We start from the raw sequence: 23988 nt of genomic DNA on the forward strand, positions 1-23988 counted from the left end.
ACATCTATAATGATTAACAAAATAAGTTTATTGTTTACAAATCACGAGTTTTAGGACATAAAACACAATAGTCAATGTGTAAAAATCACCCAAAAATTGTTCTTTTGACCATCTCTAACTGTCATCTGGTAAGCTTTTCCTTCACAATCTTGTTGACATTCGCAATGTGGGCCAGACTCATTATTTGCCTAGAAAACCTATCAATTTCACGTATTTTTAAAGCTTTTGACATCTTAAATTACTCCTGCATGATATGAACATTCAATCTATCAGTTATCAGGTTCTTTAAAAAAAAAACAAAACAGTAAGTACACATATTGTTAAAGTCTTGCTATAGTTGTTCTCGTTTGTCTCGCTCTAGCTTATTATTCTTTTGTCGATCTCACTCTAGCTTGTCTCGCTCTTACATATATCGCTCTCACCTATTATACTCTCCCCCATTTCGCTCTTGCTACTCTAGCTCTCCTTAGTGTCCATCTCGCTAATCTTGCTCTCGTCTGTATCGCTCTAGCAAAACTCGCTCTCACTATATCTTCTTCGTCCTTAATCCATGCAGAACACATTGAAACCCAAAATAAAACAGACGTGGTCGATTACTTAACCCCAAAACCCACAAAACGTGTCGGTCGATTCCAACCCATTGAAACCTAAACTGACACAACACAACATGCACGACAAAGTTTAAATTCACTTACCCAAGAACTTCGATTGTGGTAGCAGATGGACGATGATTTTGCAAAGCGAGATTGAGCGACACTTCCACACGGTAATTTCGAGCAACACCTTCTGGGATGACCATTACGTTTGAAGAGAGGGAGAGATATCGTATGGGAGACAAAAGGAATGACCATTTTATAATATCATACCGTGATGATGCCAACAGAGGGTCAGTTGACATTTTTTTTCGAAAGAAAAAAGATCATTTGACATTATGGACTCAGATTTTAGGTCATCTGTCCAAATTTCCTAAAATGGTTGAAGAGAAACTAAATTCTAAAAATGGTTTAAGAGAAAGCGTAGGCGGCTAGGGTTGAATTGGTATCTATATAAAAAATGCGTCCAATATTTCAAAAAGAATTGAGCGCCACAACATCTTTGTCAGTTTAGAGAAATAATGAAATTCGCTGTGAAGGCATGGAGCAACGGCAAGGCGCGCACCGGATTTCTGCAGCTCGGCAACTGCCCTAACGCCATTGAAACTCCTGCGTTACTTCTCTCTACTCGCAAAGGACTGCCTAATTTCATCTCTCCTGATCTTCTTCCCTCTCTTCCTTCCCCTGATTCTCACCTCCTCCAATTTAGTCCTCTTCACTTGTAAGTATTCTGCAGTATCCATATTCCTTCAGCTCCACTCGTGTTCATTCTGTTTCTAAATTGGAGCGCCTCGCTCTACTTTGTTACATGGATTTTCTTTTTATTTATTCGAGGACGATTCCACGACTAGAAAACTATTCTAGAATTATGAGAATACGACGGGCTAAAGCATGAGATGAGGTGTTCATACTTAGTAAAATCGTGTGGTGCCTTTTGAAATTTTCTAGAGGAATATGTCGTGGCGGTTGCCACTCATAGTACTATGTGTAGCCGTGTAGGAAAGGACGCTTTTGTATGGCAGAGTGGCGGCGGATGCAGAGCGTGTTATCATGGAAGTTCAAATGATAACTAGACTCTTCGGAGATAGTTTATCTATGGATTTTTCTTATAATCCTTTGTATGCGCGAACAGCAGTCAAGTAATTTTTGGAATCCATTTTTTTTATCTGTCTTTGGTCCTTGATTCAGCTTCCGTACGTAAATAAATTTTTAACTCTATATGACTTGTGACGAAAATTTGGTTCTGTTTAGAAGTATAAATTGAGTCCAATTTTTTTACTGGTAGTTGGTACATAAATTGATTCTGAAAGTTGTTTCTCGATGTTGATGTCTGTTTTTCTTTAAACACTTGTGCTCTTGTTATAGCTTCCTTGTCTCGGATACGATTTTCATTATTCATACCATCTTGTATAAAAAATCGGTGGTCCTTCACTTTGTAGTCAAGAAACAATAAGTTATATTCATTCCATCTTAATGTTTCAGTTATGACATGAAAATTGTTTTTCTTAATTGATAGTGCTTTGTTGTTTGTCACATCGACTATTTGGCCATTTAAATATTAGCTTGGAAGGTCCTTCATCGAAAACAATATCAAGGATTGGAGGGCTCCAACATTTACTTGGTTTACATGAATATGGATTTGTCGCTGTAGCAAGGGATTCTGTTCAGTGCCTTCCAGAATGTGATGCGACAAATAAATTTGGAGCATCTTTTGAGACTACTTGCGGTCGTCGTTTGGTAATGGAATCTCGTCTCTTTTTCATATCAACTTTTGCTATCCCTTCCTTTATAATGTAGTTTGGAAAAAAAAAATATTCTAAGTTCTCTTTGTAATTGTAGATTAGACCTGTTGAGTACATTGAAATGATTTCATCCATGAAACCAGACATTTGGGCATCCTTGGCTGATGAAGTGCCATCATGGGTTTCAGATAAAAGGAATAAAACATCAGTGGATCGGACAGTGAAATGGTTGGATGAATGCATCACTTTGAACTCAGTAAGAACTCTAGAATGTTCCCTTTATGATATTAGTTGTATCAACATCTTGTCTGGTTTTAAACTCTGCTAGATCTAGATGCCTAATGTTGAGAAATGTCAGTCAATGGGCACCATTTATAAGCATTTGGATAAGCAGTATATAATTGCTCTTTCCTAGTGTGCTGTGTGTTTTAAACACAACACGTGGCTAGGCTCAAAGAGAGAAAATAAGTTGGGAAAAACAGCTGATTAGAAATTATACTTATAACTAAAATTATGCTTGTGCAATCCTACATGGAATTTTATAGCATAATAATGATTAGATAGGGGAAACATCATGGAGCCTAGAATGTTGGCTAAAATTTCCAAAGCAAGCTGCTTAAAGGAGGGAAACAAAAATTCTGGCCCCTTTTAGATTGGTAGAAATGACATAATTCTATCCAAATGAGGAAATGGTGAAAAGTTGTGAATTTTTTTGAAACCTGGTAATGTTAGGTGACCATCAGAGATTTTCCAAAATCTGGAGTGGTTGGATGGACAGGCTTTATTTATATTTTTAGGAGTAGATTCTCAAATGTTAAAGGGTTAGGGTGCCTAAAGTCTTCTGTACTAGATGAGCCTATGGGTGAAGTTTTGAGAAAAGGATGGAGCATCTTGAAAAACCTGATTCGATTGTAGTTTCCCATAGTATTTCAGAAGTGGTTGTTAACAAATGCACAGATGAAACCTACATTTTCCTTATCCCGATGGCTTCTAATTCAAGCAGATTCATTCATTTATTTATTTTGTGATTTTAGTAGCTTTTAGTATTTTATTAGCTTTTCCACCTAGGTTTCTGATAAGAGTCCTATGATCGATGTGTTCAAAACTCATTGATGCAAAGGCAATATGGGAATGCTGTCATGACTCATGATCAAGTGATTGTATTTGGTCCTTTTTATATTTTTCTTTTCCTAATCATGTCATGAGTGATAAGGAACAAGCAACTTATTATTATAATGAAGACAGGTGGAGCTGTTTTTGGAGCAATTGTTGGTGGCAATGATATAGAAGAACGCCAAAGATGTGCTGTGGAGGTGGTTAAGCGTAATGTATCAGGTTCATTTGCATGTTTTTTCATATTTAAGGTGAAATAATGTTAATAAGTTCAAGAATCCATACTTGGAAAACTAGTTTTTGAGTGATGTCAATTTCTAGCTCTAGCAGAACTTCTCTAGACTACCAATGTTCTTATAGTCAGTTTGTATCATGTTTCTTAAGACATTCAAATTATTAGCATAACCAATAAAATTTTGAACAGAATATCAAGATTTACATTCCTCATGTTTTCTTTTTATAACATCCTTGGTCCTATCTAGTATGCAAGGAATGATTGTTTTCCCTATGTATTTGGTTCAGTTAAATTTATCATTTCTATCTTAGCTTTTAGCTTCTTCTAATTTCTCAGTTCGAACAAACAATTTTTGGTAGGTTACTGGATTGGAGGTTTTGGGTCTGGAGAAAGCATGGAGGAACGTCCTGCCCTTCTTGATGCTGTTACGGTAAGGATTTGGCTCTACTGTTATTAGGTATTGCCATCCTTTTCTTGCACCAACTAAGAATGTGGATGTTTGTATGTGTACTAATTTATGAGTTGAACTTTGAAGCTTAATGTTAGGATACCTCCTAACAAGAGAACTCAAGAACACAAAAACAAACAAACAAAAAGATAGAATTATATTGTAATATCAATGAAGAAATTACAATATACTATAGCCTTTCGAGAGGGCCACTCTCTCCAAATTTCTTACAAGAAAATGCCTACCAAATTCTTCACACCCCTCCTCCTCTCAACTCACTTCCTCTATTTAAATCTAAAATCTCTAACAAACTTACAATCTAATTACTAATATGCCCCTTTTAATATTCTTATTAATAACCTCATATAACTCTAACTAGGTCCCTTACACTTAATAGTAGCAAGTTAGATTTGTTTGTGTAGTCTCTCTGTTAACAATTTGTTGGAGCTTGATCTTGATCTTTGAGGTCTTTACTATTCTCTTTACGTTCACAGTCCTTGATGATTATTTATTCCATAAAAAAAAAAAAAAAAAAAAAAAGCAACTGTGCTGTGATCTACATTTTACTTCCGTATCCCTTTGCTTCTCTCTCTGTCTCTGCGTCATTTTCCTTCAGTTTCCATTTCCTTTGTCAACAATTTGTTGGAGCTTGGTCTTGTTTTTGAGGGTTTTTTCTTCTTTTTTTTTTTTTTTTTCTGTGTTCTAAGTAGCTCTATCCAATTGCCTTGCCTCCACTTTTATTATACATTTTTCTGCCATTTAGTTCCTTTTAGCAAAGTATAATAAACCAAATCGAACTTTTTTGTTCTGAAAAGGAAATGTACTTCTTGTAATTCTTTCATTACTTGCACAGGATGTTTTACCAGAGGAAATGCCACGTATGATCTGTGGGCTTGGACTTCCAGGTATAGTTTTTCAATCTCTTAGGTTGAGCTGCTTGACCAATACATCTTGTTTTGACTTTTGGTTGGATTTCTGTGTCCGGCCTATGGAAGCTGAAAATATATATTTTTAGTATTTTAATGAAACCTAGACGTTTAAGTGATCTTGGTTTTTGGTTTTAGTAGGCCTAAATTTTTGTAGTTGACTAAGAATTTTAGGTTTAATCATTTTTTTCACTCTTAATGCAAACTTGATGATCCTCTCTGTAATTATAGTTTGAGTTTTCTGTTCTCTGGCTACCAGGAAGAGCGCATTTGTCAAATTAACTAAATGTCATTATTGTTAATATATATAAATTTATAGTTGTAACTTTAAAGGTTTCAAAACTGTGTAGTTTGAGTTCCTATAGTTATTGATACCATGAATATCATTATTGTAAAATACACATCAAATCAATTATAAGCTCGATAACATAATCACATACTATACAACACAATTAGGTTTTTGTCCTGTGACAAATTATAGGATTAACCGGTCATAGAATCTTGGTGTGTCCCCATCCTGGGATGAATCCAAAGGTTTCTATTTTACGTTAGGTTCTTGCATCAAACTTTAATTTATTTATATATATGTTTAATTTGATCTTGCAGAGGAGATCTTGCAGGGCATTGCCACGGGAGTCGATCTCTTTGACTCTGCGTATGTTAATCATTTTGAATGTAGTTTATTTTTCTATGATTGTATCTCTATAAATAGTTCCATTACTGTGTTGCAGGTACATATATCATTTAACCCTTGGAGGCTTTGCTCTCACCTTCCCACTTAATGGAATTGTGGAGAAACAACCTGCCGCGCACCTGAAAGATAAAGCATGTGATATGACAAAGATTAACCTAAGAGCAACACTTTATCGGTAAGTTTTCAATACTTCAGATCTCTATTATTGCTTGAGTATTGATTTGCCAATATTTAATCCTTTTTATTATTTTACTCATGGATCCTAATTTGCATTCTGTATGTATTTGCCAAAAATGATTTATTTCTTTTGTCAGGAAAGATACATCTCCAATTCTTGAGGGGTGTAATTGCTATACTTGCCTGAATCATACGAAGGCTTATATAAATCACTTACTGAATGTCCATGAAATGCTGGCTCAGATACTGCTGGAGTTGTAAGAACGTTTCACAACTTGAATTGTTTACTTGGTCATCTCAATTTTGATTCTCACAGTTATTATTCTCACTACATTGCAGACATAATACTCATCACTATTTAGGATTCTTTCGATCAATCCGAGAAGCAATCAAGGCAGGCAAATTTAAGCAATTTCATCAGACATTTGTTGAGGTGAGGCGTAATCATCTAGCCTTGCCAACATCAGCACTCAGCTGCTGACGAGCTCATCAAACAAGTTATTTCATACTTGAAAAGAATATAATATTTCATTAAATTATGCTATGAATCGATCCATAATATTAACAAGTGTGTACCTTAGCTTATTAAAGAAAGGACATGTGTGCGGTTCTCTTGCACAAAAATACCTAACTACTTTAAAAGCATGTTTAACTTAGGTTGCATTGCTTCACAGGTAAGACATTTAATGTTATCGTAAACCAAAACTAAAAAGTAGCTTCATAATATGTTTGGAATATATGAGATGAAGTCTTCATGTACTTGCCATTCATGATACCACTGTTGGGATCCATAAAGTAGGATACCTGGTATTTATGATTTGGATAATTAGTGGCACAGGCTAGGAAAGTAATAGTCAATGAGCATTATGTATAAAGTTTTGAAACAATATAGCACATAAATTATACAACGTACGGTTAACAAGAAAATCCAATGGAAATCCCCATACATTGATCTATCCATCTTGATTGATATGAACATATCCTATGATCAAAGATTTATCTTGCACAGGCATGACATTTACTGTTATTATAAAACAAATCTACAGAGTAGCTGTAGAATAGGTCTGGAATATATGAGTTAAAATCTGCTTGTAGTTGCCCGTCTTAAAACCAGTATTGGGATCGATAAAGTAGGGTACCTGATATTAGACAAGGGAGGTAAAAGTTAATGAGAACCATGTATAAACTATTGAAATAAATATAGCACGTAAGTCATACAATGTAAGATTTAACAAGAAAATCCGATGGAAAGGATTACATTGATTGATCCCTCTAGATTGATTTGAATATGATCAGTCTCGTGTAAACCTCATTAAAAAAGAAAGAAAAACAACGTGAATAAAGAAGAAACACATTTCACCGCTCGCTTCCTTTTCCATTCTCTCTCATGGGTGGAAATGGATTCTAAACGGGAGGCTTCTATGGAACTTAGTTTAGGATTTTGGTCTGGGATATACGTCTTTGTTTTTCACATAGTTTAGGTGGCGTTCAATGGTTGGAAATAGAAGGCTACTTTTTCTTTTGAGAAAATGTTCTGCTCGGTAGTTTTTTAGTGTAGCAGTTTGATTTTGAACTTGCAAAAATAATTGGAATAATTTAGATCCTGAACTTGCAAGAAGATCAGTTGGAAGTTGACCCTTGAACCTATGAACAAAAAACGATCAATCGGTTTGGCTTTTAACCCATAAGACAATTGTGGAGACTCATCCATGGTTGGGAATCGGAATGTGGGTACTTGACTGGATGCCCCTCCATTGATCTTGGCTTGCTTCATGACATTCATGAATTCTTTGTTTGATTCTTTGGGCTTCTTTGGATCCGCTTGACATCATTTTTTTACGATAAGAGTATTTGGAAAGTAGAGTGATATTTCCAAATCACTATAAAAACATTCGTTCTTTTCTTCCTCTTTATCCACAATAAAAACAAGCTTTTTGAATTAGTTTTTAAAAACAGATTTGTTTTCTTGAAACAAAATATCAGTAGAAAGTGAACTATAAAATATGGGGGAAGTAGTGTTTATATCCTTAATTTTCAAAAACTAAAAATCAAATGGTTATAAAATAAAGTTAAACTTTAATTTCAATTGGAGGCATTTATTGTTATGTTTTTTCTAATGGGATGTATGAAAAAAATCATGTTTCTTGAATGACAAATATTCATGACAAATATTCTCTCCGTGTGAATTTTATGACCAGGCAATCTCAATTTTTCATAAATTCACCACTGGTACTATATGTTTAGGGAGGAACTCGTACAATTAACCGATTAAGAAAGATGAATGAGAAAGACAGAAGTGACGATCAAATACAAATCGTTGAAAGAAGAGGAAGGTAAAATATGAACCCATAAAAAAAAAAAAAAAAAATGGGGAAGGTTATTAATAGGTAGTTGGCTGTGATTTCTACTGGAAGAAAAAAAAGGCAATTGGTTGCATGACTGGAAGAACGTTGTCAAAGAAAACAAGTTGGAAAACAAAATAAATGGAGGCTTTTAATGAGCAAAAATCGAGAAGAAAAAATGAGTAGAAATGGGAATATGGAGAGAGTATTAATTGCGTCTATAGGGTTTGCCAAAAGGGCAATAATAGAGGTGAAGTCTACAAAATAAATAAATAATAAATTAAATATACCATTAAATGACATGTCAAATAATGAATGAAATGATATGATAATATGGTAGTGCTAAATTTTTTTCATTGGATAGATTGAGCTGATACAATCATTGTACTTAAGAAATATGCAAATCATTCTAAGAAATGAAGAGAGAGACTAAATTTTCAAAAACCAAAAACATAAAAAGAAATGGTTACCACACGGGTATAATTTCTTACCTTCTGAAAGTTATAGACCTTATTATTAATATTATATATTTGTATTTGTGACTAATTAACTATATATATATATATATTATGGATAATATTTGAGATATCATAGATATATTAAACTATGATATTGATGTCGAATGCTCTTATTTACATATGTATTTGACAAATATTTAAAGCAAATATCAATTTGTACCTTGAATTTTAGCGGTTGTATCAATTTAAACCTTGAACTTTGAGAGTTGTATTAGTTTAAACCCTAAATTATTAAGTGTATCAATTTGCACACTCTTTTAGATTCAGTCTAAACTTATAAATTGTTATAAGTAAACCGATTTAGAACCTGCATTAGGATTATATTTAAAAATTGTCAATGCACAAATTCTTATACTTGTGTAGACTTCTATAAATGTTCATTTAACAAATTGATTATTATAATTTGATTGGACAATTTTCAAATAAATGTTAATTGAGAGTCTAAATTGACTCCCTTGTGTAAGTTTAAAGATTTAATTGATAAAATTACAAATCTTACACGATGTTTATCTAAATAAAACATAATAGAGGGTTTAAATTGATACACTTATCAAAGTTTAGGGTTTAAATTGATACAACCTGAATAGGAGTGATGCTTTTTGGAAATGAGGATTAGCCGGACTTCCGTAATCTTCTCTGAAGAAGCCCCAAAGTTTAAAATTTAAATTGATACAAATCTCAATATTTTAATCATTTAGCTGAATAAAATGTTAAGAGTTCGATGGGACTATATAACTTAGATATTCGGAAGGAAAGGTCTCTTAAGAAGCTTGATAAAATTGGAACAGGGTACAAGGAGGAAGCTGGAATACTTTAATTTGAATTTTTGTTTTGGTGGTAAGTTCCAAGACTATTTTCAAGTTGAGGTTTTTCAAAGATATGGAAACGGGATGGTTCTCAATGAAGAGGTGAATGAAACACCCACTAGGGAATAGTTTCATAGACTATTTGAAGTTGGGTTAATCTCAATTCCAATTCTGAGATGGGATCGATCTGTTTCTCAACTCCATTTTTAATTCAGAGCACGTAGGAAAGAATATAACCACCTTCATGAGGTCGACATTCATTCAATTTTGACAACACCTGGGAAAGAATATTACCTTCACATCAGGTACATAGGCACGTACACATGCTCTAATTCTAGGCCAATTAGGAATGCGAGTCACATACACTAATCCTCTCCTTATCCACGCAATTTTCCATATATATAAAGGGAAGGTATCGATTCGACTCTAAAATTCTAAATAACGAGGTGAATAAAATGGCCTTAAGAGCATGCAGAAATTCATCCAGACGAAAATCATAATTATCATAGTAAATAGTAAAGTGAGTTATGTAGTCAGTAGCGAACCTCTTTTGATCCGGAAACGTCAAGAAGTAACTTTGACCGTAGAGATCCTTCTCCCACGTTATGAAGGATGTAAGGAAGCTCCAACTCACATAATGCCTCGCGCACAATTCGAGCATACTGCAAAGTTTAGCAATATTTATTTTACCTCAATACATCAAACTTAAGTATAACAAAATACTATGATACTAGAGTTTATACTCTTAAATATATGTCAGCATTCGTTGATCCATTGACATTCTTCGACCAAGATATAACCAGAGAGTATAATAAGGTTGGAAAAGGTAATATATACAGATAGTGCAATCCAATCCTGCAGTTTGAGAATGGAAGGTATTGTGCCACTTACCTTGATACTCAGCATATTCAGGGGGTATGAATAGAGTACTAACCCAAGCCAACTACTATATAGTTGCAAACTTCCAACCTAATGGACACTAATTCTACCAATAAGAGACCACCAACAGAAAAGAAGAACAAAACAGAGTAATTTAGATGCTGATGACGGGTTATCTCCGCAGCCTAAACTTTAACATTACAATAATGAATCGTAGCTACAGTAAATATGTGGAGGTTATAGATGAAATTGAAAAGGTGAGATAAACACGGTATGCAATATAAAGAGGATATCTCATCAGCCTACCAGATTGTTTTCGTATGAGAAAAGTTCCAGCTTTTTCGGCGGTGGATCTGTCGAGGTCTTTTCCCACAATGTCATTCCTCTGCCAGCCCTAAGAACTGTTGGCATCCACCCCGTAAACAATGTACTACATAACACAAATATTTAGATCACGAAATTAAAAGAGCCAACATGGGTTTCCATATTAAACGACCGCACACAACATCCGTGATATTGGAAAATCGTTTCTTTCCATGCATGTTAAAGATAGTGAAAACCAACATGGGCTTACGACACTGTTTCTTTTCAAAGCTAAAAATAGCCACATAGAAATCTCTTTCAGCTGGGAAACGTTTGATTCATTTCAATGCGAGAGAGAGAGGAAAGAATGCTGTAAGGGGTCCAGTTACCTTCCTAAAAGCCCCGTTGAGGGGTTTCTACCATTTCCATACTGGCGAAAGAGGTATTTCACGATATCACCTACAAGCATAAAATAGAAACCATGCATGTTATAGAATAATCAAATAGCACAGAAGCTGTCCAAGAAAAGTGAAAGATAAGAAGACAAACGCAAGAATATTTTGAAAGCTAAACTATCTAAACAAATATTATCCATGATGTTTAATGGTTTCCGACCGGCATATTGCTCAAGTCACGGTCCAGTTTGCTTCACTTTTCTTATTCATGGAACTTAAAGTCTCCATTTTCCACCATTTTTAACTCATTTTGAGATTTATTAGAGTGATGTCAGGAACAGCTACCATTGCAAGTGGCGATCATTCAATGATCTGGGCTAACAAAAAATGTAGAGTACTATAAAGTGCAGTCCTAAAATTTGAATAATCAGCATTCACACTTGGCTTGGATTAAACTTATATTGTCATACGGACACGTCAACATGCATTTTTTTAAAAAATCTAGGATACGGACACGACAAAGATGTTTATTAAAATATACATTTTTTAAATAGATATAATTTTTATACAAGAAAATTCAAAGTCAATGAATTCATGCATCTATATGCTTTAATAATTAGTTTGATGTATATTGCTTTCAAATTTTTGTCATACATGTGTCTATTTAGTATGCTTAACGAGTGTTTAATGCATGTCCTAACAAAAATTGGATCCTACTTCAATTTTGTAGAACTAGTGTCTAATACATCTATTACACTAATGAATGTTCGATGGAGTGTCCAAATATCCAACACATGCCATATATGAATACACTAACCAAACCAATGTGCTTGTACTCCTTAACTCTTTGTAATATGCCTATTTATATTCTATCTTTATTGCCTGCCAAAATTGCAAAATCAATTGAAAAGATCCTTGGGGTTCTTCTTTGGGAAGGAGCTAAAGAAGATGGAGGAATGCACAATGTTAGTTGGGACAAAACTCAACGTCTAGTGAGAAATTTTACACTTGGCAAATGTTACATGGTCGTGTTAACACTTTGGATCGGCTTGTGAGGAAGTTGTCCTCATTAGTTGGCTCGTTTCGTTGTATTATCTGTCGGAAGGCAGTAGAAGACTTGGATCACATTCTTTGGAGAGGTGAGTTTGTGAATTCTGTTAGGAAACTGTTCTTTCAAACTTTTGGCTTTTCCCTTGCTCCGTACAGGGACATCAATGAGTCGATTGGAGAGTTCTCCCCCTTTTTCCGTTGTTATAAAATACTCTTATGCCATAAGCCGCCGGCGTCGAGCTTTCTCCGCCAGCTTCCTTTCATTCGCTTCGCGGGAGCCGCACAGCCACATAGGTGGAAGTCAGAGGGGAGAACTAATGTAGCTCCCCCCCCCCGCATTTTTGTGATAAGGGAGGATTTTTATGGTTTGTTGGGGTGTGTTCTATTTTGGGACCTCTGGACGAGCTGACAAATAGAGTGTTTAGAGGGTTGGAGAGGAAGTCTAGGGAAGTTTGGCCAGATGTTAGATATCATGTTTCTTTTGAGTTTCGATTTTGAAGATCTTTTGTAATTACTCTTTAGATGTTATTTTGTTATAGCTTCCTTTAAGGGGGCATCCGTTGTGGGGTTGGCTTTTTGCATGCCCTCGCATTCTTTCCCCCCCCCCCCCCCGCCCCCCCCACCTTGGGTAGATTAGGCATCGGAAACCTCAAGGCTCAAATAGCAAACTAAGGCTCTATTATCAAATGGATTTGGAGATTTTTTTTTGTGAGGAAGGCAGAATATTATAACAGCGAAGTACTACAACTTGGCAGTTAATCAACATTGGCCAATCGTCTTCTGTTGTAGGCTCTTTCAGGGCTTCTTGGAGGTGCATCTCAGCACGAAACAATATTTGGTAAAATCACATATTCGAAGAGTATGAGGCAATGGCAATTTTCTCTCCTTTTGGCATGATGTATGGGTATGACAATGACTTGGCTACCATGAATCCAACGCTCTACAGGCTTTCCAATCATACCAATGCAACTGTGGCTGATATTTGGAATTTCCAAAACAGAATCTGGGGGTTCTGGGTCTTAGACTCCTAAGGATGATGAGATTATGGAATGGGTCTATCTTTCCCATCTTTTACAATCTACTTCTTTAACTGACGTGAATGATTCATGGAATTGGTTCTTAGATTTATCTAAAAATTTCATTGAGCTTTATGATTGTTTTGTGAATCCACAAGGCCATGTTAATACATCCTTATTTGCAGCAATCTGGAAAGGGTTTTATCTCAAGAAGTACACTTCCAAAGGTTTTTCTTTGGAAGCTTAGTGTTGGAATATGTATTATTTCTGAATATTTGTGTCTAAATATTGTCAAAATATTTTCCCATTATTGCCTTTTATTCTTTCCATATTTGTAAGAGCTTCTCCTATATCTCCCTCTCTCCCTCAATCTGCTTGTTTTGCCTCCACCATAGCGAAGACTCCCTTCACCTCTTCTTTACTTGCCCCTATTCAGTTTGGTGCTGGGAAAAACTGCTGTGCTTCTCCAACCTGTCATGGGTTTTGTGCAACGACTTTAAAGGCAATGTGCTGCAACTTCTTGCTGGTATAAATCTCCATAATCCTAGCCGTCTTCTTTGGTGTAATGCAGTAAAAGCTCTCTTGGCAGACTTATGGTTTGAAAGGAATCAAAGGATTTTCCACAATAAAGCTCTTGGGTGTCAAGATCGCCTCGATTCTGCCAGCCGTCAAGCTTCTTCTTAGAGCATCCTCTCCAAACCGTTCAATGCTTATAGCCTAATGGACTTCAACCTCAATTGGGAAGCTATCATTTCCACTCCCTCTAGTGGATAGCAGTCAGTCTTTTTGGATGTTTGTTTCTTCTTATTCTAGTACATTTAGTCTTCTCTAATTACAACACCCCCCCCGCTTGGTTTCTTGGATTTGTCCCTCACTTTGTTTTCTCTTTAGTGTTCTTTTCTCTTTTTTGGTTCTATTGGATGTGATGAGGGCGCTAAGGGGGTGTCAACCTAGTTGAGATGCCCGGGTGCACCTCCTAATCCTAAAGTCTTAGTATTTGCTTTGCTTTGCTCATTGTATAACCCTCTTGTACTATGGGCTTTAGCTCATTTCTCTAATTTATAATATAATGATTCGTTTCCTTTAAAAAAAAAAAAAAAAAAAAAAAAGAGCTTCTATATAAGAAGACCTAAATTGCACATATTCAATAGAAATAATGTTTTAATCCTTCAAATTTAAGATGGTATCAAAGTAGGTGGTTTAAAAGATCTTGTATACAAACCCATGCAATGTTATTTCCTCTCTAATTAATATTGATTTCCACTAGTTAGATGATAGATCTTCTAGAAGTGAAAGAGAGTGTTAGATAATATATTATTAATTTTCCTCAGCTAATTTAAACTTTTAGATCAATCAGTGATTTAAGGGTCCGCTCCATTCACAAATCACACATACTCCATGGAATATAAGAAGTTGATATTAGTATCTGATAGCACTGGGTACTCGCAAGAAAACTGATCAATGGATAAAAATGGATATGATGGCAACTTTCCATACTTTAGCAAGGAAATTAACGATAACCCCATTGTTAAAATTTGGGACTCAGAATTCAAAATGGATGAGTTGACATACACTATAACATACATGAAAAACAAGAACGATTACAACCAAAAATGAGAATTAAAGCATTTGAAAAGTCGAGTGGATATTGTAACAATCAAAAGCTTAATCACTTACCACTTTCATACAGTGAAGTATTGGTATTTGGATCAATAAGAAAAGGAAACCTGCATTTACAAGTTTTACTTGAGAATAAATATGTTAAAAAAAATAAAAGCATATCATCACTTCTTATGATATTTTATGGTTGGTTAAAATCCTAAATAAAGTCGCAGAATAAAACCATGCCTCCTACACAATTGAAGGAACTAAAAAAGCTGATTCAAGAAGCGTTAATTACAAAATGTATATTTTGTTGGTTAAGATCGGTAAATAAAGTGGAAGAATGGAACCATTTCTTCTTATTAAAATGTGTATAATTGCAAAAGCAATAGCATAAGCCAAAAAAAAAAAAAAAAAAAATTAGCTACAAGCAATTTCATTGCATTCCTTGTCCAATTTCCACCTTATAAATTCATCTTTGTCATTCTAACTGGATCTCCTAAATCACGGCCTTGAGTACATGCTCCAAAAAATTTCCACCTGCCTATTGAAATTGTGCACATTCGTAGCTGCTCTATGATCTTCCCAGCATTTAAATGAAACAAATCACTGAACTTAGCTTTCTCTTTGATCATATGAATCTATTTTGGAGTAAATCTATTGCGGGCATTCAAAGATTCAAATTATCTAGATTCTCAAAAAACAAAAGGCCTAAGTGTCAAAACCAACAACACATGAACTAGTCAAAATGGACAATTGCTGCACCATGCAATGCTCAACATTAAAGAACTCACAGCATTGCTGAACCGGTGAACTCAACAGTAGGGACTCAGAGGCTACTATAATTTAAACTCGTGATTTCAAAGGCATTTGGGCTTACAAGTTATCCTTCGACTGATTCAAGGTAGTTCATTTGAAACTCTACATTAGTAGGTCGGAAAAGAAATAGACAACTGGTTAACTTTTATGTTAGACATTTTAACATACCTTTTATCAGAATTCATTCATTCTTTATGGCACCTTAAAATGATCTTGAATAAACTGAAATATGGACTAAATAGAAAGAACCACGTACTGCTCTTTGCCACCACATTTCTTAACTATGTTCCGGTGTCTAATGGAACCCTTAGGACAAGGATAAACCTGCATAATATGCTGGTAAGTTTTGAGCAGCTAATACATTGAGCTAATAGTTTGACGCAAGGCATTAACTGTAGACTTAATATTCAAAGCAAACAGAAAATGATAGTTTGACACAAGATTGCAGGGATCAGTATTGAAGTCAATTAAATCTAATCATTTCCTTAACTTGACCTAATAATGAGTAAAATTTACAAATATCAATTTAGAAAGATGTGGTATCAACTGACATATATATAAATTGTTACATGTCAGCTAGCACCTCACTCCCACCAATTTAGTTTTGAATTGGGATTTCTTTTGACAAGAGACTTGGGACTTCAAACTGTAACTCAGTGAGAAGGAATAGACCTCAGGACCCCACAAAGAACCAGAGGAGGAACAAGCCTGGATCATCAATAAATAACTCTATAGAAACTCCAGCGAATGATTCTAACTAGGAAGTTCAGGCAAACATATCTTCAATAGCATTGAATCATGCTGCTTTCACATTTAAAAAGAAAAAGAGGAGAGAGAGAAAGAGGAGGAAAGCCTGCTGTAAGACAGTTAAGATGGAGTATCTCAAAAGATAAAATTTGTTCCTGCTGATGGAGAAAACTAACTAAAATGCAACTTCCATAACCTTCCTGAATCTTTATTCTCAGTCGAATAATATGACAGAACATCATAAAGCTGATAAGCAGGAAAGATAACTAGATAAGAAAGTATGCACACGCAGCCACTTATCCTTCTCAAATTGGATTGCATCAGATGGTCACACATAGCATATACAACATCAGTGATAAAAATTAAGCAACTTCTTTTAGAAGTAAAAGAAATCAGAAAGATTGTTGTACAAGTGGTGATAGAGAAACTTGATACTGAAATAATTGAATCATTGAGCTACAAGAAGCAATTAAAACCAGTTTCTTATGCATCTTTTCCATCCATTTAAGTGAAGTAAAAGCGTGATATCAAACCATATTCTAAGAAAACAGTCTAATATCAAAGCAAAACCAATTGAATTTGCATGAAATAGATCTTCTTTAAGGTATCGGGACGATTTTAAAACAGTCAAAAATGGACTAGAGATGTCTATAAAGTATAAAGGTCAGCCAAATTCATTTCATACCTCCACTAAAAGATCCAGTTCAGTCAAGGCCTCTCGAACCCTCCTGCAAAAGGGGCATGCCTCTGCCGACAAGTAATATTTGAAATAAGAGAACTTGGTAAATACTGCTGCTCATTAGCTAAGATTAAGATCTCCAGAAAAAACTTGGAGTAGCACATAAGTTTATAACACTTCTTTCTAGAATTCCACGATAGTACATTTCAAAACTGCATTCCTTATAATTTATAACTAATTCAATAAGCCACTTTGACTCGGGATATCTTCCTTCCATAAAAATCATCCTCCTTAGTGAGTAACATAAATTTTATTTCAATATAATCTTTGCTTTCTATCAACATTGCATTCCATAAATATTAAACCCCAAGATATAAGAAGAAAATGTTATTTGGGCTTCCGACATAAGATAACTCCAAAGTTAGAAACAGACATTACCAAATTCATAGAGTTGCAAAGGCAACGTAGGTTCCAAATTAATATTCCTATTGCTGTGAGAATTATCCGACAATGTTCTTGAGCCCCATGGAAGCCTTGCCAATGTAGATAAGGAAGATGTGGCTACCTGCTCTTTAGTAACAAAATGAGAGATGTCATAGAAGGATACTAGATTACTTGCAAGCTATTCGGAGTTCATGATTGAGAAAAGCAGGCAAACGCTTGTAGCAACAAATAAAAAGGTGGAGAAAATATGAGCATTTGCATGACCAGATAAATACTTGTTTTACCCTAAACATGTCATTAGTTACCAGGTTAAAGTTTCGCTGATGCTAGAACATAATGGTATCATTAGTTACTAGGTTAAAGCGTTAGGGAAAGCTTGAGATTCCAATTACAGAACATAATGAAGAACATTTCAGTGCAGATAGGCTATATCTAGTTAATCCTATGTGTGAATATCAGTCTGTCGTCTACATGCAATTATGTAATAATCAGTAACAGAATAGTCGTGTGTAAAACTGTCGGTTCTACTTATTTGCATTGATATAATATATAATCTTAGCAACATAACGAGAACTGTACCAGCCTAAAATATGTTCCAGAAATAAATTAAGTACTGTAGAACTAACTATGAAAAAGAGGATATCAACAGTTATTGTAGAAATAAAGATGAAACACAAAATTAAAGAAACGCATTGAGCGGGAAAAAAAAAAAAAAAAAAAAAAGAGAGAGAGAACAATCCAGAGAGGTGGTTATGAATTAAATAAAGAGCGAAAAATTATTGCCTCCAAAGTGAAATTCCTCTCTCTCGAAGGATCTCCTCCCTACAATTGAAAAAGAAAATGAAGATGAAGATTATAAACGTGAGGAGGTAAAGTTAAAGGAAACGAGAGATAATGATTTTTGAGGCCGTTCTCTGGACTATAAGAAATCGAATGAAGAGTACAAGAAACACGCGACAGTTATTGGACTCTTTCGGTGGATATCAACATTAAGTAATCAAGACAAATTCAACGGAAACGCTAACTGATAATCATATAAACGTGCAAAATTATATGCGCACACACATATACAATTTACTCACAGCGAAAAGCTTGAGCAAGGGGCAGAGAAAAGATAGAAAACTTGTAGAAAGATTGCTTCCATTGCTGGAAACTGCATTAGTTTCGGGCGAATGCTGAGTTAGAGGTTCTTCAGTTTCGGCGCCTAAGCGAACAGAGTTGGCGTGAAACCTGCGTCTGCGTGAAGAGATGCTAGAAAAATGAGCAGAAATCGGGAAGAGATTCCGATTCAGAAGGACGGAAGTGGCAGCTTGGTTGAAGCTCTGTTGGGAATGAACGATTGTAGAGCAGTGCAGAGAGGGAGAAAATGGGGGAGCGAAAGAAAACGATGACATTCTAATTGTAATTGCTTAACCTTCAAACTGAAACCTTGCCTGCTTGGCTTCAAACCTCAACTGCCGTACTCTTTTAGCACTAGTATTTTTCTACTTCCTTTGTTTTTTTTTTCTTTTTAGTTCAAATCGTATTACTTGAGTTTTTAGTTTATTTTCGCCTCTATAAATAAACACTTCCAACTTTGATTCATTTTTATCTTTGTATTTAAGAGTGTTCAAAAAATTCGAGCATTCGAAAAAAATCAATTAATCCAACTCAAAGTGATGCGGTTTGAATTGGATAATCAACTTTAAATTGAGTCTCAAAGTGATGCAGTTTGAATTGGATAATCAACTCTGAATTGAGTCTCAAAGTGATGCAGTTTGAATTGGATAATCAACTCTGAATTGAGTCTCAAATTGATGCAGTTTGAATTGGATTATCAACTTTGAATGCGGTTTGAATTGGATTATCACCTCTGAATTGGGTATAGGTTCAAATAAATGAAAATTTTATGGGTTGAATTTGTTATGTCCTAATATAACTCAAACCAATCTAAACTTATTATTAACTTTAAAATGTATACTTTTTGTTACTTATAATACAATTATTTATACATATATTGATTTTAGTTTTATTTAATTGCATTGTTTTTTGAATAATTTATTCTCCAATAACTTTTGAAAATAGTTTCTTAGCATTTTGAAAAGAAAATTTTCATTATATAAACTGAAATTGGGTTATTAATCTTAATTCAATATATGAACATAATTAAATCAAATTTTTACATATTTCATATTTAGGTTCATTTTTAATAAGAGTTATTTGTGTTGAAGAAAATTTACAATCAGAACCATTGGATTTGGTCTAAAAATTTCTTCAACCCAATCAAACTCAATCCATGCACACTCGTGCCTGTACTTTCAAAATCTTTATTTTGGTTCTCATACTTTCAACTTCAATTAATTATAGTCCTTAAATTTTCAAAAAGTCTCCATTTTAATCTTTAAGAAATGAAATGCAAATGAAAATAAAGGAACCAAGATGGTCACTCTTTCAAAGTACAAAGATCAAAATAGTAAAAAAAACAAAATCAACTAAAACCCAAAATATAAGGACCAAAGTAATATTTAAACATTTCTTTTTTTTCTCTTTTTATCAATAAATACTTTTTAGCATTTAATATTCTCATCTCATCATTCACTATCATCACATACACATATATATAAGAAAAAGTAAAACAAATATGTAACAAATTATGATTGAATAATTTGATGGAATGCACAAAGATACTTTTTTATATTTTCATTTTAAATTTAATTCTAGCAAGTTTAATAAATATGTTGAACTTAGATCTTAAGAGCAAATTAGTTAAATAATAAAAATAATTTTCATGTGAAAGAATGTAGATGGTAGGTATATTTTCAGAAGTGGAAATAGATGCTATTTATCGTTTTTCTAAGAATCAATCATACAAAAAATTTTAAAGAAAAAATATTAGACGTTAGATTGTACCTATCTCTTGTGCCGTGCACTCAAAAATTGTAATAGATAAAAAAAAATACTATTTTATTTTAGTATGTAAAGATAAGAAGAGCATGAAATTAGAATGCCGTTACTTAAATATTAGTAGAGTCAAATGAGAATCATATATTTATTTTCATGGTTGACATTTGATTAGGAGTCTACTTTTTGCAATGGCTTTTGGATGGTCACACTCACGGTTTGTTGCATCCGATGCTCAACCATTTATTTAGTCCGCACCAATGGCATATTCAATTTGTTGCATGAATAGTAATTCATTAATAATGTTTAATCAATACTTGGTATTTAATGGTCGTGAATAATATTGGATGATTCCAATTCTTTTATTTTAGGATGATATACAAATTTAGAGGCAATACTCATTCGCAATATGTACTAGTTTTAAATTAAATATCTAAATGTTCCTGTATGTTTGAAGAAATAAATAAGTTGGAGCAATTGAAATGGAAAAGGAGATAGAAGAAAGGAATTGTAAATTGAATCGTACTTTGAAAAGGGGAAAAATCAAAGTGAACAATCAATGAAAAAAGGAACTCAAGGAAAAGAGCTAAGCTAAGCAATTTCCCTCCCAAACAAAAAACCATTGGAAAGAAATTAGAATAATATATACAAACAAAATCAAATCCAAAAAGCAAAAGGTCTAAGAAAAAATCTCATAGGTCTTGAATGAAAGAATAATCTGTCGAAGTCCACCAACTGGGGTCAGCACCGCTATTGCTAATCCAACGATGGTCGCCGTCTGCAAATTAACCATGAAAATATATTATTAAATTAATAAAATAGCTTCCAATGGTTCTCAGTACGACTAACTTACCCAAGATGCAATCCAATGGAAGCTCCATGGTTTGGGGCGTTTGATCAGCAACCACATGATGCAAGGCACCTTTATTCAATTCAATTCTTGGTTATTTTCAATTTTATTATTATTTTTTTCAATAATATATATAAAAACTTACGAAATATGAGGTGGCAGCAAACACTAGTCCACCGAAGAATCCAAGTAATCCTCCAAAGAATGGAATGCACATCCCCACAAATCCTACTAGCGCTGTGCAATGCCAATATTCCAATCAATTCTTTTTTATATACACATATTACTTTTTTTTTAAATTATTATTACTTACCAACATAACTGCTACGAGCAATTAGTCGCAGTGTTCGACTTGGCTTGAACTCGTACTTTTGTACTAGAGCCGATTCTATGGTATCGAACACCGGCATTGCAAATACCTGTGGTATAGGATAGAGCAAAGGGATGTGATTGAACGATTAGTTATAGGCAATCCTAATCAATTAGGTACAAAATTGTAGTATTTGACCTGATAGCTTCCAATGACGTGGAGAAAGACCATGAAGTTGGCAGCAGCAATGAGCCAATTAGGCTTCTCCAGAGAAACAAGAACGTCGTCTTCAACAGCGATCCCAAAGGCCCAATATCCTGAAACAGAAACGGAGATGTAGCAGATGGCAACAATGATGTAAGCCACCAAAACCCCGCGCCACATGGGGATCTTGGACGGCGTCTCTTCGGTTGAAGGAATGGTGGCTTGTATTTCTAGAGCCACGCTGTGCCCCGCGAAGGCGAACGCGATCGTCCCGATTCCATTCAAGGCATCGAAGGTCCGGCTTGCGGTGGTGTGGGATCGAACCCCATAGGTGACATGGTGGATGTGGTGGTCGGCTGTTCCTTTGATGAATGATGCAACGCAAGCTACCATGGAGTAGGCGAAGGACATGATTGCAGCAAGAAGGGAAACTCCTTTCAAGGAATTGAAATTGGGGCTTTGGGACATTACTAACTGAAACGCCGTGAAGAAGAGAATGAAGTAGGTTTGTCGGATTTTATTGAACACCTCTGGAAACATAAGGTCGAATGACTTCTTCAACGACTTCCCGCCGGTGACTGTGTACACAATGGTGGAAGCCACTTGAACTGTGAGTTGAAGAGGCATTATAGTCCAATAACCCAGCTTTGGCCCGAACGCATACATCCCAAGTTCATGGTAACGGTCAAATCGCCGCCCGGGAGCCGCCTCGTGCAACTCCACCAGTTGCCACAACGAGTAGAACGTGATTATCCACGACATCACAATGGCTGTCACTCCAGGAGCCCTATATATATATATATATATAATTATAATTAAATAACACCTCAAACTTCAATTAACTTAAATCATTTCATGAAGGATGATAAAAATATACTCTTTCAACTTTGACAAAATGACAAAGTTAAGAATATTATTATTTATAAAAATTTAAAAAAAAAAAAAAAAAAGTGTATAAAGAAAAGGAAATAAACAAACCATCCAAGCTGAGAGAGGGCAAATGGCAGGCCGAGAACGCCGGCGCCGACCATGGCGGTGACATTGTGAAAAGCGGAGTACCACCATTTGGCTTTCCTGGAGGCCGTGATGGGCAACCAGTTGCTGAGCTGGGATTGGGGCTTGTCTTCTTCAGGCGGTGCAGTCGTAGTCGTGGCCTCGGTCGTAGGCGTAGTGGTGGAACCCACCGGCTCAATATTGTCAACACGGACGATGTCGTTGTTCTCTGGTTCCATTTTAAAGCTGAGGAAAGGAGGAAAGGAGGATGGTGATGGTTGAATTGTGATGGAAGATTGAGGCATGGGGGTGTGTATATATATACAAATATGTGTGTGTATTTAATTTGTGTGTAGTGGGCGAGACAAAAGGAGTGAAAGTGGATAAAACATTGATTTGGAGATCCTAGAATCACGTTGGTCTTTTGAACCATTCCTCATTTTCCACGATCTCAAATCTATATGTATCATCACATGTTTCAGATCCTAAAGCGAAGCCTTTGGGAACTCAGATAAGGATAATTGTCTCTTTTCCCTCGTTGGTCCTTCAAAAGTTTTCTTCACCATGCATTCCTTTTCCTCATCTCTCTCACGTTTTTTTTCTTTTTTTTCTTCACATCTTTTTCTACCATAAACAATCATTTTTCTCCTAAATGTTTCTCTTTTCTTTCAACCCTAATTTCTCTGATTACATAATGATATAAGATGTCATGCATAAATGGGGGCCGACCTTAAGGCAACCCAAATTTTATATTTTGCTTTACTTTTATAAAACATTTTTTTTTTTTTTTTTTTTTTTGCATCTGCTAATTAATCCCATTGTTTCTACAATAATCTATATTATTTATTTACAATTTTGTCAATTTTATGATCAAATGGTTCGGCTTAAGAAATTTTGGAAGTTTTCGTAAGAAATGGATTTTTCTAATTTTCTGAAGCAAAAAATTAACCTCTTCATTTCCTTACATACTTTTAAGTCATTTAATTTCATTCATATTGATCTTACCAAACTGTTTGGACCCTAACTAAAATAATTTTTTGTTAATTTAGGTTGTGAATGTCGTTTTCTGATATTTGATATGTTGCAAATTTTGTGTAAGTTAGGTTATTTTTCTATGATCTTATGTTTTTCTTAATCTATGTTATTCTATACGTTGATTAGTGAAAGCACTTATATTTAAATAATTTCTTATGTATTTTATTTTATTTTAAACACGTGCAGTG

General features: G+C 34.7%; 3 protein-coding genes across 5 annotated transcripts; 1 reads left to right on the plus strand and 2 right to left on the minus strand.

Moving 5' to 3' along the window:
* Positions 1-1056: 1056 nt before the first annotated feature.
* On the plus strand, positions 1057-6654 carry LOC120075581 (queuine tRNA-ribosyltransferase accessory subunit 2-like). Its single transcript, XM_039029114.1, has 10 exons — positions 1057-1314; positions 2156-2330; positions 2433-2591; positions 3577-3670; positions 4043-4113; positions 4985-5036; positions 5664-5712; positions 5789-5926; positions 6066-6185; positions 6268-6654. The coding sequence occupies exons 1-10, from the start codon at positions 1115-1117 to the stop codon at positions 6407-6409; spliced, it is 1200 nt and encodes a 399-aa protein (XP_038885042.1). The 5' UTR covers positions 1057-1114; the 3' UTR covers positions 6410-6654.
* A 116-nt stretch (positions 6655-6770) lies between these two features.
* Positions 6771-18998, minus strand: LOC120075582. Of its 3 annotated transcripts, none has more exons than XM_039029115.1 (10): positions 18611-18995; positions 18312-18350; positions 17523-17649; positions 17091-17152; positions 15915-15994; positions 14915-14964; positions 11166-11235; positions 10780-10903; positions 10140-10256; positions 6771-7067 (listed from the first exon to the last, which is right to left on the minus strand). In XM_039029115.1, the coding sequence occupies exons 1-10, from the start codon at positions 18920-18922 to the stop codon at positions 6969-6971; spliced, it is 1080 nt and encodes a 359-aa protein (XP_038885043.1). In that variant the 5' UTR covers positions 18923-18995; the 3' UTR covers positions 6771-6968. The 3 variants fall into 3 exon arrangements, with proteins under 3 accessions (XP_038885043.1, XP_038885044.1, XP_038885045.1); XM_039029116.1 differs by having other exon boundaries at positions 15915-15982; positions 18611-18993; XM_039029117.1 differs by lacking the exon at positions 6771-7067 and adding an exon at positions 9218-9871 and having other exon boundaries at positions 18611-18998.
* Positions 18999-21049: 2051 nt separating this feature from the next.
* LOC120076584 (lysine histidine transporter-like 5) lies at positions 21050-23035 on the minus strand. The gene is made up of 6 exons (XM_039030456.1): positions 22751-23035; positions 21767-22559; positions 21572-21677; positions 21404-21495; positions 21262-21330; positions 21050-21186 (listed from the first exon to the last, which is right to left on the minus strand). Exons 1-6 carry the CDS (start codon positions 23002-23004, stop codon positions 21088-21090), a joined length of 1413 nt encoding a protein of 470 aa, XP_038886384.1. The 5' UTR covers positions 23005-23035; the 3' UTR covers positions 21050-21087.
* Between the last annotated feature and the right edge of the window lie 953 nt (positions 23036-23988).

Source organism: Benincasa hispida, chromosome 4 (assembly GCF_009727055.1).
Source record: "Benincasa hispida cultivar B227 chromosome 4, ASM972705v1, whole genome shotgun sequence".
NCBI lineage: Eukaryota > Viridiplantae > Streptophyta > Magnoliopsida > Cucurbitales > Cucurbitaceae > Benincasa > Benincasa hispida.

Excerpts from the sequence above, each read along its gene's own strand:
- LOC120075581 (XM_039029114.1), top strand. The coding sequence starts at position 1,115 with ATGAAATTCGCTGTGAAGGCATGGAGCAACGGCAAGGCGCGCACCGGA. Across the intron at positions 2,592-3,576 it reads AATGCATCACTTTGAACTCA|ACAGGTGGAGCTGTTTTTGG; the intron begins GTAAGAACTCTA and ends ATTATAATGAAG. Across the intron at positions 4,114-4,984 it reads CCCTTCTTGATGCTGTTACG|GATGTTTTACCAGAGGAAAT; the intron begins GTAAGGATTTGG and ends TTACTTGCACAG.
- LOC120075582 (XM_039029115.1), bottom strand. The coding sequence starts at position 18,922 with ATGTCATCGTTTTCTTTCGCTCCCCCATTTTCTCCCTCTCTGCACTGC. Across the intron at positions 17,153-17,522 it reads TTTGCAACTCTATGAATTTG|AGGCATGCCCCTTTTGCAGG; the intron begins GTAATGTCTGTT and ends ACTTGTCGGCAG. Across the intron at positions 10,904-11,165 it reads TCAACGGGGCTTTTAGGAAG|TACATTGTTTACGGGGTGGA; the intron begins GTAACTGGACCC and ends TGTGTTATGTAG.
- LOC120076584 (XM_039030456.1), bottom strand. The coding sequence starts at position 23,004 with ATGGAACCAGAGAACAACGACATCGTCCGTGTTGACAATATTGAGCCG. Across the intron at positions 21,678-21,766 it reads ACGTCATTGGAAGCTATCAG|GTATTTGCAATGCCGGTGTT; the intron begins GTCAAATACTAC and ends CCTATACCACAG. Across the intron at positions 21,187-21,261 it reads TCCATTGGATTGCATCTTGG|ACGGCGACCATCGTTGGATT; the intron begins GTAAGTTAGTCG and ends GTTAATTTGCAG.